The sequence below is a fragment of the Amphiura filiformis genome, chromosome 19, assembly GCF_039555335.1.
Source record: "Amphiura filiformis chromosome 19, Afil_fr2py, whole genome shotgun sequence".
NCBI classification, from domain to species: domain Eukaryota; kingdom Metazoa; phylum Echinodermata; class Ophiuroidea; order Amphilepidida; family Amphiuridae; genus Amphiura; species Amphiura filiformis.
Window position 1 is genome coordinate 39211479 of NC_092646.1, and position 14978 is coordinate 39226456.

Below are 14978 nucleotides of genomic sequence, written 5' to 3' on the forward strand. Positions count from 1 at the left end.
TCCTCCTGAGCATTTTGAAACCTTTTTTTTTTTATGGAAATCGGTTAAAAAATGAGAGAGAGTGCGGGCAAAAACAATCACAAAGTAGGTGGGATTTAACCCCACCTCTTTTTTCCACATTTACAAGTCTGAGCAAGTTAGTCTTTTAAATGACCTTCTGTATTTATTTACTTGGTTTAGATGTCTGGGAGTTCATTTAGACATTGTTTTACTAGATTCAAATTTTTAATGGGGGTTTTAGATCAAATTTACGATCCGAATCCCTCCTCATAATCCTCCTCCTCCTAATCCTCAACCACCCTTGGAACATTTCATGTCAAACGTCATAAGAAAATAATTAAAAATTATTTTAAAACCGGATAAAAACATGAGTAATATAGAATAAATTAACCTCAATTTAAGACCTAATTGAATCTTCTAAGTGAAGGAATACTCAAGCGACACTGTTTTGAAGTCCAAGCTTCACATCAAAATGTAACAAAACCACCTTTTTGGGTACCCCAGTATATGACACGGGATCTTCTGTTATCATACCATGTTAGTTTAAGTTGATAAAGTTGTAACGTAAATATTTCGCATTAAATAATCTTAACTCCCGCAACCCACGTGTAGGCCTATTATGTGTGCATATCATAAAACTGTATCAGAGCGAAGTTGTGGAATAAAAAAATCCGCGATAAGAATACGTACGGCGCGGTGAGCTGGCCATTATATAATAGGCCTAATTTTTTAAACACGCACACTGAGCAATTCGCGTTTTCCAGGACGACACACCGGGATATCCCATTTACAATGCAGGAAGAAAATAAATGGTGCTGGTTTGTGGTGACTGGTTCACATCTAGCTCAGGCATTGAGCATAGGGGGATGCAGTATTTTAGGCATCATGTTGAACGCATGGGTTTATGACTTAGGCGTGACCGTACAGGAGGTTAGCACTATTTTCGCTCTTATACCAATCTGCGATGGAGTCGCCAGTGAGTATACACGATATTTGTATAGACAATCTGTAGGCCTGAGACGATTTTCGTCTCAGCTGTAGGCCTACACGTACTTTCTTAACATTTTAAAATGGGTATCGATAAAACTGATTTTCATGTTTCGAAGTATGTGGCAATGCATCATTTCATTATTGCATTATGTAACTCCGTCATCATGTCATGTTATTTGTCTATGTCTAGCCTATCTTATCATAACTATGTGTGTAGGCCAATTAATTTTGATAATACCTGTATTCAGCATTTTTTGAGTCAAATTTTTAGAAGCGGATCAGCCGAACTATAGACGCCCCCCCCCCCTGGTTCGGTGGGCCTGGTGTGTGCAAGTTGCATACCATAAGACGTAAAAACGGATACTCATTTATGATTTTTAATCAATGAATATAAATTAGTTTAAACAAAACAAGATAATAATATTTGACACATCTGTCTATCAAACTATAATATATATTTACATAAATCATCATATATCACACCACAATAGAGAGATCAAAGACCTGTTTACTTATTGTAGTTACAGATATAATTCCATTCAAGTGCATGAAAAGATCAGAAAGAAATGGGCAATTGTGATCTTCATTGGGCTATTCCAGAAAATAAGTGCACACCCCCTATAGAGGAGTACATTTTCAATCAAAGGAATATCTGGATTTCCAGGTTTGCTTCCTGAAAACGACTGGAATTCCAGTTGCCAATGTTCCTTGGAAAAGCTTGGAAATGCAATAAAATGTATAAAAAATCAAGAAATTGTCCGAAATGAGCCCCTTTAATTTAGGATTTTCGATTTTGATCTATTTTTTGCTGGATTTCTTCATATTTAGATATTTTGGAAGTCTGGATTTCCAACAATCATGACTTGACAAAAATTCCGGAAATCCGAACTCCTCTATAGGGGGTGTGCGATTATTTTCTGGAATAGCCCATTGTTAAAGGAGTATTACCCTTAGACAGAGAAACCCAAAAAGGACAATGACACAAAGCTTTGATAATCATGATGTCAATCAAACAAGTCACCTTTTATTATGCACTTGGAATTTGTTTCTGACACCAATTACCTCTGATCTCAGCCGAAACACATTATAATAACAAGTATAATATTATTGAAAACATAATGGAACGCGACAGTTACCATCAGATTCCACTTTACAACAGTGTATGACCGGAGTAAAGTGTTTCAATTTGCACTACTGAACGCGACGATACCATTGGGTCCACTTCTACGCTGACTGGGGAAGTTAACTTTTCAAAATAAGATCCAAACTTGTCCCAGGGTTGTCATACCCCGTAGAGCTTGAATTCCCGAGTGTAAGACTCTGAAACCAATGGAAACCGTTGATTAACATTAGCGAATACTATCATGGATGAGACCCACAAAAGGTATATAAACTACTGGTGCATACAATTCAAGAACTCCGAGGGCAAATATCCCATGAGATTCCTCAACAGGCGTATATTTGGCCTGGAAGTGACAATGGATAAAAGATTACTGGATTACTGTGAAATACTCATATCAAATTATCATTGTAATTCAAGAAAAGAATAGCTCAACACCCCACACAAGTTTCTTATATTAATCAGAAACTTCAATCTATTATTCTCAAATCTAAGAGATTCTGGAGGATAGACTAGAGATTGCGAATAGTTATTGAACGAGCCAGCGCATTTGAAAACATCTGTATGAATTTGAGCAAACCGCATGGTTTTTTTTTTTTTTGTGTGGGTTGATAATTTATTTATTTATTTTATTTTATTATTTATTTTATTTTTATTATTTTGTTTTGTTTATATTTTTGTATTTGTTGTTGTTGTTGTTGTTGTATTTTTTGCATTTTATTGTAGATTGAAACAAAATTACCAATGTTTCTAAAGCATAATCTAGCAACGTGAAGGATTGTGGGTAAATAAAAAGCGTCGCCATTAGAGGCCAGAAGGATTCAGGCTATGTCAATCTGTCCAAATTACAGTTTTGGGCATTTATGCCCTGTTGCACTGTATTGGTATCTAAATGGGACATCAATGAAGGACATTTGTCTAAATTGTTATTGTTGGCATATTGAAATATAATTGTTTCTTTATAATACTTTGCATTATGGTAACAATTTTTAAAGGCCATCCTCCTAAAAAAATTGTTAACTTTTTCTTTCCATGGATAAATTTTATTTTAACTGGAAACAGCATCTATCCCGTCCCATACTATATGCAGGCCCGTAACCAGGATTTATTTTAAGGGGGGTGGGGCTGATTTATATTATTAACTTTTGAATTGCTTATGGAATTTCGACTATCATAGTTTTGTAACATTTGGTGTACTTGAATTATTGTTAATTGTACAATGTTCAGCAATCTTGTCATTAACGAAAACATTACAATTAATCTGTGCATTAGTACAATTCACAAGTTCATCAGCAAGAGTATCAAAGCGGTTTGCAATAATTGTGATGCGATCAAGCAAAATCAGTCGGAACTCGGAAATATTGATTTTGAGATATAGCCATAGAAAGGAAATATTTCCGTTTGTTTCCTGTTGTTTTGGAAACTCTTTAATTGCTCATATCTTTAGAGCTGGTTGTTCAATTTCAATGGGGTTTTCTGCAAAATGCAGCTTTGCACATTCTTTTCACTATCCTATAAGAAACTGAAAATTTCATATTTCCGAGTTCCGACTGATTTTGCTTGATCGCATCACATATTAACATATATCTACATGTAATATTTACAATAATATAAATTGTCTTCATTTGTAACCAAAGTGCTTTTTCCGGCACGCACTTGGCCCAGTTCCTAGCACTTGGCCCAGTCCCTAGTATGCTGATTATTTACAATAATTGTCTTACCAAAGTGGTTTTTCCGGCACGCACTTGCCCCAGTACCTAGCACTTGGTCATACAGCTGATTGACTTTTAATCATAAGTCTATTCATCAAGATGTACGGCGTAGGCATAATATATGCATACGGGAGCCACAACAACGCTACTATCTTCTACTGCTACTGGATTTCTGGGTAGACCCCCGGGGTAGACCATACAGGTATCACGCCCAGCGGTGCAAAACATCATGATTCGGTGCAGGACAACACAATCACTTCAGTCACTTCCAAAAATACTCGAAGACGATGGTGAAGAAAGGACGAAAATAACTGAGGGTGCATAGCATTGAAGACTTGGTGCCCGGGCTTGGTGCTGGACTAGTTGGTGGACAATCTGAGCCCACAGCTCAGATTGTCCACTGTAGATTATCTCCTGGATTTTCTTACTGAAGTCCGCAAATAGATTCAGCAGGATTGTCCGATTGAAATTATTTACAAGGTTCTAAAACAAATCCAATAAAATAGGTGATGTTGACATACATGATGACGTTTCGTGTAACACAGCACTTTCTCAAATTGAATGACCAGCTTTGACCTTTCTCGTCTGTTGCTGCCTGTTGGTAGCTGACGTAGATGGCGCTGTTAGTAACTGGTCGTACTCACCTATCCGACTTCGCCATTACTGCGGTGTCCCCGATGTAAAACTGCGGTGTCCCGAGGTCGGGGGTTCCATCCATTATTTATTGTGTGCTATACAGAATTGTACCCGGGAATTGTACACAACAGTGATATTCAATACACAATCATGAGTATTGAATTACGAAATAAATCTCCCGCTCTGGTACATCTGTGTTGCCGTCAATAGAGGGCCAAATACAGTAAACGCTTCTCGGATTGGTGTATATGTGCGGAAGGAAGTAATTGCCACAATCCCTGTTGAGTGTATTAGCCTGCCCCCTCTTTCGTATCCAAATTGATTCCTTTATATGTCTCCTTTTTCTGTTGGGTTCAATGTCTCTTATTTTGGCTTCGTCCCATCCAATCACGTGGTTGTCCTCAGCGACATGATCGGTAAGAGCAGATTTCTTGGGGCGCTTTCAACTGATGTTTTTCGTTGGGCCCTGGTGTAAGGTTTTTGCGAAGCTACATCCGATTCAAATTTGTGCTCTTTCATTCTCGTACCAAAGAGGTTTGAGGTTTCACTGATGTACGATTTTGGACAGCCTAAACCATGTAAACAGGTTATTTTGTACTGTTTTGCTGACACTTCTGTGGGCTCTGAAATTGGCAATTTTTGGCCATCGAACTTTGCCTGTTTTGGTACCTACATTGGTTGTTTGGTTTACCGAGTGTGCACAGTGATTTACATCATTGATCCTTGTTGTTTTTGCAGGTTTAGCACTTTTGTGAGCCTTGGAACTGGTAATTTTGGCTATCGAACTTTGCCTACTTCCTATGCCTACATTTGCTGGTTTTGCCCCCCCCCTGCATATTGTCTAGTCTGTATTTTACATGTTTCCCCACATCAAGTTGGTGTACCTTGCTCGTTTTCTTTTCTGTTGTTCATATTCAAGGTATCCTCTTGTATCATTTATTGATCCTTGATGTGTTTTGTGTCCTCGTCCGTTGGATTCACCATTACCCACTTTTATATGCTACAGGCCTACTTTGGATATGACAACATGAAGATGCTGGTACTGGTTAGCTCATAATTGGTATAGTGCTGGGATATAAACCATGCTTGAATCAATTCTGGTTGAACCGGCATGTAGTGCCGGCTCTGAGTGCCTCTTTCTGGCGGGCTTTCTGGTCTGCATGGTTGGTGTTTATTGTTGGCACACTCTACAAAGTATCCGATACCATTTCTGTTATTGTTAGCTTAAGTTGATAAATCTTTGTAACGTAAATATTTCGCATTTAACAATCTGAACTCCGGCAGCGACGTGTACTACGTGTAAATGCCTCCATCAGAGCGACAGAGCGAAGTTGTGGAAATAAAAATTTCGCGATAAGAATATACGGCGAGTAGGCTATAATAGGCCTCGCGCTTTCCAGGACGACGCACCGGAATATCCCATTTACAATGCAGGAAGAAAATAAATGGTGCTGGATTGTGGTGACTGGTTCCCATCTAGCTCAGGCATTGAGCATAGGGGGATGCAGTATTTTAGGCATCATGTTGAATGCATGGGTTTATGACTTCGGCGTGACCGTACAGGAAGTCAGTACTATTTTCGCTCTTATACCAATCTGCGATGGAGTCGCCAGTGAGTATAGACGAATCCAAGTAGCCAAGTCATGGTCAGGATTTGGTCGGACATCTTTGGGTAGCCGCTAGCACCAACCTGGTGCTTTGAGCATCCAATTGTGCAAATAAAAGCCGCCTAACACCTAGAGAAGATGCAAGGACGAGGAGGTTAATAGAATAATAGCTAATAATATATATAATGGAGATAATACCGCAGGTAATCCCGTCGCATCTATTCATACATATAGCCCTTTTGTTCGCAAGTACATCAATGCATAGATACCGCGTGTATTAATCCGATTATTATGTCACTTCAACAGCGAATAGACCATGCTGTGTGTTTTGTCGAAGGAACTGTATTGTGTTATTCTTTTGTCTGCCTGTGTTTTCGCGGAAGGTGTAAAACGGGTGATGGAATGCAGTTTAAAATTTCCGCCAAGGCCGAATCATTTCACATTTTGAGTGCATTGTAGCCGACGGCTACCCAACTAAAGGCTGCTAGTCAGGTGTAGGAATGCGTGTATTTGGATTCGTCTATACACGAGATTATGAAAAACGGCAATATACAATCTGTAAAATATTGAAAAATAAGGTTCGCTATTATTATGTCGAAAATAATAATTCTTTATGGTTAGGGTTCAAGTGTAGTTAGATTCGACATAGCGAACCTTAAGTCATATTGGACATAGTGAACCATCAATTATATAGTCATATCGTCAACCGCCAAACATGCGTCACCGACCAGGTACAGTGGGGGTTGGGGGTCAGTTGCCCTCCTGGTTCGAAATCCGGGACAAACTTGACCACAATTGCAATGTGTAACTTCCTTTGGCTCGGTTTTAGGCCACAATTATCCTAATTTCGACAAATGTTAGCGTTAAAATTGCATAGTATTTTCGCGAGCTTCATTTTAGTAGTGGATCAGTGGATTATTTAGAATGTTGGCCCCTCCCCCTTAGACTATCCCACAGTCTCGGGACTGTATATATATGCCCTTTTAATTCCTCGATTCGTCATCAAACATTCGTTAGAAATTAAAGAATGGGAATTTTATTTAATCATCTTTATTAACAAAAGAAGAACATATAACGCCAAGATCAACTGAGATCCATACCGATCTCAGGCAAGGGTAAACACAATTACAAACAGCAAATATACACATAAACAATGAGGAAATACATCATGGCGGTAAGAAAAAGTTATATGACTTCTTGGACATTCCACTTTGGCTCATATCTTGAGTTGAAGATTGAGTAAGATGACATGAGAACAGATTTGGTAATTTGGTCTCTCAATACCTTGAATTTCTTTGGGGTGTTAAGTTGTTTTGACAAACGAGTCAGCCTATTTTTGTTGTCAGTGTCAATCAAGCCTCTAGAGCCGACTTCGATGGCAATTAACGAGCAATCATACCCGGCGTCGGTAATGTCGGAAACAAGGGAAGCGTACCGATCATGTTTGATAGAGTTGGCTTTACCAATGTTCGGCTCGAATGGCACCGACAGTTCAAATAGAATGACTCGCTTGTCTGCCGGCCAAAATAAAACAATGTCGGGTTTTTGGGATGTGGCAATTATGTTGGGCGGTATTGTACCGCCACCGATGGTATTATTTTCAATGTCGGCATATACTTGTAGATTGCCACACTTAAACGATTCAGCCTCTTTGAATGTGGATAAAAATATACGAATACCATTATTATGTCTCCATAAGTATCGATCTAGCATATTTGGGCAATTATTGAGTATGTGCAGTAAGGTACCTTTACCCTTACAGAGGGGACAGGTGTCAAAAAGTCTTTTGCCCCAGCGTTTTAAATTTGTAAAGGAAGGCAGGGTATCTATGGAGGCGTTAATAGCGAATTTTAACACACCTTTGGGATTAAACAACGTAGCTATGTTACATTAAATATTGTGTGTCGGCATTTAGAGTATAAACTGAACTTTTATTTTGTTACAGGTTTTGTGGCGGGAATTCTATGTGGACGTCTCGGTTATAGAGCAGTAGCAATTATAGGAGGTGTGGTCACGTCTCTGGGGTATTTTGCAACATCCTTTGCACAGAGTTTGAGTCAGCTATATATTTTTCTTGGAGTTATCACGTGTAAGATGATTATTATGTTGTTTTATGTAATGTATGCCGATGGAAATAAACTTTTGCATGCAAACAATCTAAATTCGTGATCAAGCCGACAGAAACCCCACTTGTGGAGGCGTAATAGATTACGTAACGCATTGTTCCTTTGTGCCGATTTGATTTACCAACACGCTATTAATCGAGAGGTGCCTTTTGTTCAGGACAAATGAGTTCCGCCATTAAATCAGTAGACTACCCCGTAGTCCACTTGCCCATTGTGCATACTCTGGATATTGTATTTAAGCTTAAAACTCTGATTTAATTAATGTGTGCACAATTGATAGATTTTCACATCTGATCAGTCACCCTACTCCCTCTGTTTGTTAGCTTCCCAATTATCGGGGTTCGCTATCAATAAACTGGTAGATTCCAAAATCAGAATTGTTATTATGCAAGATAATGTTGCATTCAATTACTTTTATTTTCACTAATCGTCTGATATTTTAACTCTTTATGACCATTTTACTATTGAATACTTTAATTTTAATAAACATCAGTATAATTTTGAGTTCAACGAAATGGGTTCATCATGACTAATAATAACATATTTTTAATAAAATTCGACTATGGCATATTCTATTAAATCAGTAACTAACCTGACAGTGTATTAACGCTTTACCAGACAGGCTACTGTCAATAGGTGATCAAAAGAACTTGTGAAAGTGCCCACTTGAGTGAGAGGCAACTATTGTTCTCATACAGCCCCACGGGTGTGACTAAGTCACACTTTACCGTCGATGTACAATTATTTACCACCCACTTTAATTTATGCGCCTCATTTAAATAAATTCAATAGAGTGGCTGATCGATTACCCGTAACAGCGTGCCATGGCTGCCAGGTGTACAGGTCTATCTGTGTCGCTTTCTATAGTTAACTACTTCGCATTATAATTATGTTGTTATCATGGTTATAGGTCTATTCAATAAAGTCAAATGGGTTTCTTAATTATCACGAATATCTATTTTAAAAGCCAGGGGTAAGTGAGGGAGTGAAAGAGGGGTCATTCAATGATGCCAAAACCTTTATGCGTTACGTAATTTAAACACCCAGTCAGATGTATTTCACACCTGCCAAACACAAGTCACCCAATCTCGATAACTGGCCGTTGAATGTAAACTCTCATGAATATTGATTGGCAACATATTCCAATATGTCAGCGCTCAAATCGGACACAATAGAACAATAAACCCTGCAGTGCGTTGCACTTACTAATGTATCTTGGTCGGTTAACTGTGGAGCTCATCATTTACTGTGTTCATTACGACAGTAATTCAAATATTGCTTGGTTGTCCTACAAACACAACAATTTTTGGATGATTCTAATTACAAGTATGGAAAAACAAAATCTGATTTGAAACAATATTAACAATATGACAAAGGAAATGAATGTTCAGAGTCATCCAGTGATATTTAACAAAGTAATACAATTTAATCAAAATTCTTGACTCACCTACGATTTTCAAGTACGTTGCAACCTGATCACTGGGTCTTCATCAGACTGCGCAGAGTTTTTCCGCTATGGTTTATCCACAGTCCATTGACCTTTTCGGTAAATCCCATAAGCCTTTGCGAGTACACTTGAGAATTCGTCATTTGACGTCACGCCGATGTGCGCATCGGCGCAGATCGGCGTGACATCGAACATCGTTACTGCGCATTGCAAGTCGGCGTGACGTCAAATGACGAGTTCTTAGGTGTACTCGCAAAGGCTTATGGGATTTGCCGAAAAGGTCAATTACATTAGCCGATCCCAGTAAGACAGATTGTCAGCAGCATTAGATCCGGTATCCATCACCTGTAACTTAGCCAAATACGCTAGCAAATTACTTGTACCGTCACCTTAATATATAACAAAAGTTTTTATGTACAATGTCTAGGGCATTAAGTTGGAGCAAAATGAAATCATACCGCTACCAGATCCCTGGAAAATAATCCACCCTCAATGAGCGCACAAAGCTGATTAAAGAACAATCAGAATTAATATCGATCTGCATGAACACTGCTTATTTCATTTGTAAAGTCAATACTAGTACAAAGAGTACATTGCTGTGTTTAATGGGACTACCCTCTCGCCAATTGTTATTGACGCTGATAATTTGAACAATACGTACTCTAGTACTGCCCATGTAAACTCAACTAAACTCTGGCTCAGATATGTTGACGACACATTTTGTCATCATTATTGCAAAGACAACCGGCTAGCGTTCCTAGATTGCCTTAATAGGGTCTGCATAGTCTGCTGAAAAAGGACTCAAGAATTACTGTCCAGGTAAACTCTCTAAAACTCTGGCTCAGATACATTGACACATTTGTCATCATTATCATCAAGGAAAGTTAGCGTTGTTAGATTGCCTTGTCAAAATCAACCATGATCAAACAACTGCACCCTCAGATTGCCATCACGTGGCGACAGCACTTGTCAAGTCTCTGCCAAGTCTGCTGAAAAAAAAAAGAACTAAAGAACCGTCCAGGTATACTACCCTAAATTTTTTCTCTTATACGTTGACGATACATTTGTCATCAGTATAATCAAGGGAAGTTGGAAAGACAACCGGTTAGCGTTCCTAGATTGCCTTGTCAAAATGCACCCTTAGATTGCCATCACGTGGCGAAAACACCAGTCATAGTCTGCTGCAAGTGATCGGGTCTCAACGTAACATGAAAATCGTAACATGAAAATTGTTGATGAGTCCAGAATGATGATTAAACTGTACTACTTTCTTATAATGTATTTGAATTAGAGTCTGACGACTACATAATGTCACTGCGTACTACTTTATTTCAGCTTGTGGTGTCGGAATAGCCCATACGCCATCAGTCATGGTCCTAGGTTCCTACTTCACAACATCAGAACGTCTTATTCTGGCAAATGGGATATCTTTTACTGGAATATCCACCGGCACTCTATTGCTTCCTCCACTTCTTGAATACTTATACAGCCAATATGGCTGGCGACGAGGGACGCTCGTATTTTCTGCTTTCACAATGAATCTAATAATCTGTGGAGCCTTGTATCGACCTTACTCCAAGGTGAAAACTGCAAAAGGTACTCCTAAACAACCGGCAACGGCGAAGAACGAGTGTTCAAGAAAATTCACTGGACCACCCTTGCATAGAAACATACATTTCATACTGTCGGTGTTTGTGGTAGGACTAACTGCTATGGTCGCCTTTGGCGGCTACGTCTACATCATTCCTCGCGCAACATCTGTGGGAATTTCATCATTCGAGGCCACGCTACTTGTTACAATCAGCGGTGTAAGTGGAGCGATAGGAAGTCTTGGTCATAGTATTATTATTACCCGCAAATACGTGACAACGCAGACTATGTTTTGCATATCGACCATAGTCTGTGCTTTAAGTCTATTCACGAACCCATTGTCAGACCATATGGCGTTTCTAGTGGTCAATGTGTGCATATTTACACTCACTTTGGCAATTATAACAACTCTGATAACCAATCCAATACCAAGGATGATTGTTGATTGGAGCACGCCCTCTTTAGTTGATCCTGCGATTGGGATAGTGTTTTTTACGAGTGCTCTAGCACAAACTTTGGGCATGATACTTGCAGGTAAGCTCAAAAATAACGTTTTTATTTCTAATATAAATATATACTTATTAATATTCTAGACAATGTTTTTATGTTCACCACTCATACCATTTTGTAATATGAATTGTCATTTTGAAACAATGGTTGTCGAAATTGGACAATTCAGATAAGATGAATTACCAACCCAATTGCCATTTGGAATCAAGAGCACTTCAGATATCAATACCAAATTACCAATATTTTAGCAAAGTTGAGTCACAATCTCCAGACAGGCTTACTTCAGAAAACAAACATTTTTGGCAAAAGGGTTTTGCCAAAATATCGACATTTTGGTAACGGCCTAATTACCGGCGTTTGAATAACGTACATTTCGGCAAATCTCGAGGCAGGCTTACTGCCAAAAAGCAGACATTGCGGTAATGGTTCGTCCGAAATACCGGCAATTTCGTGAAGACCGAATTTTTGGCAGTTGAGAAAATATATAGTTTTGACAATCTCTCTGAGACAGGCCTGACATTTTGGCCACCGACTCCGGCAAAGGCCAGAATACCGGCATTCCGTCACAAATGCCGGCAATTTGGCAAAGAACGAAATCACTTTCAAAAATATATTTCTTTTCGTCAAATCAAGGCTTACTGTCAGAAAGTAGATATTTTGGGCAAATGGTTCAGCCGATGTACCTGTATTTTGTCAAAGTACTACATGTGACATCAATTACCGTGCCGGCAAAGTCTGTGAGTCTGTTTCAGCGTGACTCTGCTTCACTGCTCAACGATCAATATTTTGCAACGTTTTAACAGTGGAGTTGTTCTTCTGTCTGTCTTGTCTACTTGTTCGTCTCTCCCCTCTTTTTTTTCTCTCTCTCTCTCTCCCTCTCCCCACATATATATATCGTATAGTACTCTATCATCATTTTCTATCTTCCTACTTTTCTTACTCAAAATGATATCAGAAAAGTTTGCCCAACGTTGGTTAAGGAGGGCACAGAGCAACGTTGGGTAATGTTGTGTAAATTCCTTTAACCAAACCTGAATATTGGGTAAAACATTACCCAACATTTTGCCCAACGTTGGGCTGTGCCCTCTTTAACCAATGTTGGGGAAACATTTCTGAGAGTGTACAATCCCTGCAATTTTTTTATTACTTGAATGTCTTTTTTCTTCTCATAATATACAGGTTCACTCCATCACGCCTCAGGATCATTTACCGTCCCTTACTTAGCCTTTGGAGTCATTCTTTGCTTGGCAGCTGTGTTGTTTATACCTATATTTAAACTAATGCGAGATATGGACAGATCAAAAAAGATGGCGACTGATGTATGAAAATTATAAAGGATTGGTTGACTTTTTATGTCTAGCAATACATGCCGACTGCATGAGATTGAGACCATGATGGAAGCCCACGTGAAAATCAAAAGGTCCGACTGAACAGTATCATGACTATGAACTATGATGCAAGCTAATGCAAGCCATCAAGCTGAACTTCAGGTGGACAGGGTGGACGAATTCCAAGTCCAGGCTACGAGGGTTCTGAGGCCTGAGCAAAAGCTATGACAATAAGGCTGACAATTTATTGTGCGAATGGATGGATGGGAGTGGGATGGTGTGATTTGGTAGTCCAAGTCCTCAAGTGCAATTCCCTCTCCTGTCATTTGTCATATATCTTTTTATTATGTTGTCACGTTGATATTTTAAAGCCATAATGTACGATCTTATAATATGAAATTGGTTTTTTTTTTTCAAACCCGATTTTTTGCATATTTGTAATGTTTACACATGTCCCAACTTGCACCCAAATGGAATCGGCCAAATTTGTTGTCTTTGTAGGTCAACAGAGCAAAGTTCGACCATCATAATTCAAAAAATATGATAATATGTCCTCCCATAGAATTGCAATACTGCATGTTAATTGGCCAAAATAACCAGTTGGGTTTCTTTCACTTTACCTTGTTATTTCAACTTAAAATGGACAACAAATCTTCCCGACAGTTATTACTAATATTATTGCAACATTTTGAATAAAGAATAACAAAATTAAAATTTGACGGAAATCGTATATTAAGGGATCTGGAATGAGCGTTTTGAGCGTTTCGACAGTATTTTTTGTGGGACTTGAGAGCACATCAGACATATCGAATTGCATTCTGAATACGAAGTGTGTCTTTCTGATATCAAATAATTTTCATTTTTGAAATTCACGATATAATACAAATTTTATGACAAATTATTAAAATTTGATATATTTCACATTTTTGATATATAACAGTCCTCGAAGTAAATTTCATAAATCTAATGATATATTTTTAAAGTGTATGTAGCTGGGAGGAAAAGCCGACGATCAATTGAAAATGTTGACCTTTCATTTTGAAGATATGGATTTTTCCCCAAAAGACCTAATTTGTTCTGCTGTTTTGGGAAAAAAATCCATATCGTCAATATGAAAGGTCAAAATTTTCAATTGATCGTCGGCTTTTCATCCCACCTACATACACTTTAAGTATAAATCATCAGATTTATAAAGTTTACTTGAGTACTGTTAAATATCAAAATATCAATTTTAATGATTTGCCATAAAATGTGTATTACATTGCAAATTTCAAAAAATCAAAATTATTTGATATCAGAAAGACATTCTTCGTATTCAGAATGCAATTCGATATGTGTGATGTGCTCCAATGTCCCACAATAAATACTGTCCAAACGTCCATACCCCATCCATTAAGGCTTTAATGGGTTGAGTTTTTGTGCAATGGTAAGTGTGGGATTGCATCAGTGGATGTTGGTGGGTGGGTGGGTATGGGAGGGGTGTGTCAGTGCGGGAGTGTGTGTGTTTGAGATATGGTGTTGAGTTGAGTACGGTTGAGTATGAGCTATAACTATATTTAATTTGACCTTTAATTTTTGATTGTACTTAATATTATAATGTATCGTGCCATAATTCAATAATAATATTTTTATGTATTTTATCATTATTTGTCTATCTTTATAAATTGATTGTAATTCATCAAGTAATTCAGCCTTTTTGGCTGCCATTTGAGTGTTTTTTTAATAAATATATATACCTGAAATAAATAAAGGAGATTTTTATTTATAACATTCGACCGAAGCCAGGCAAAGACCAATAGTGCTCAAAGGCTACTGAATTAAAGGGATGCCAACCGAATTGCCGAATATCATACTGCAGTTACTGTCCGTTTTCCTATACACAATACACAGTGCTCTTTCCCATTGACGCGTG

General features: G+C 38.3%; 1 protein-coding gene across 1 annotated transcript; it reads left to right on the forward strand.

Moving 5' to 3' along the window:
- Nucleotides 1–5886: 5886 nt before the first annotated feature.
- Nucleotides 5887–13237, forward strand: LOC140140576 (monocarboxylate transporter 12-like). The gene is made up of 4 exons (XM_072162333.1): nucleotides 5887–6070; nucleotides 8011–8154; nucleotides 10974–11762; nucleotides 12918–13237. Exons 1-4 carry the CDS (start codon nucleotides 5887–5889, stop codon nucleotides 13061–13063), a joined length of 1263 nt encoding a protein of 420 aa, XP_072018434.1. The 3' UTR covers nucleotides 13064–13237.
- Nucleotides 13238–14978: the final 1741 nt, after the last annotated feature.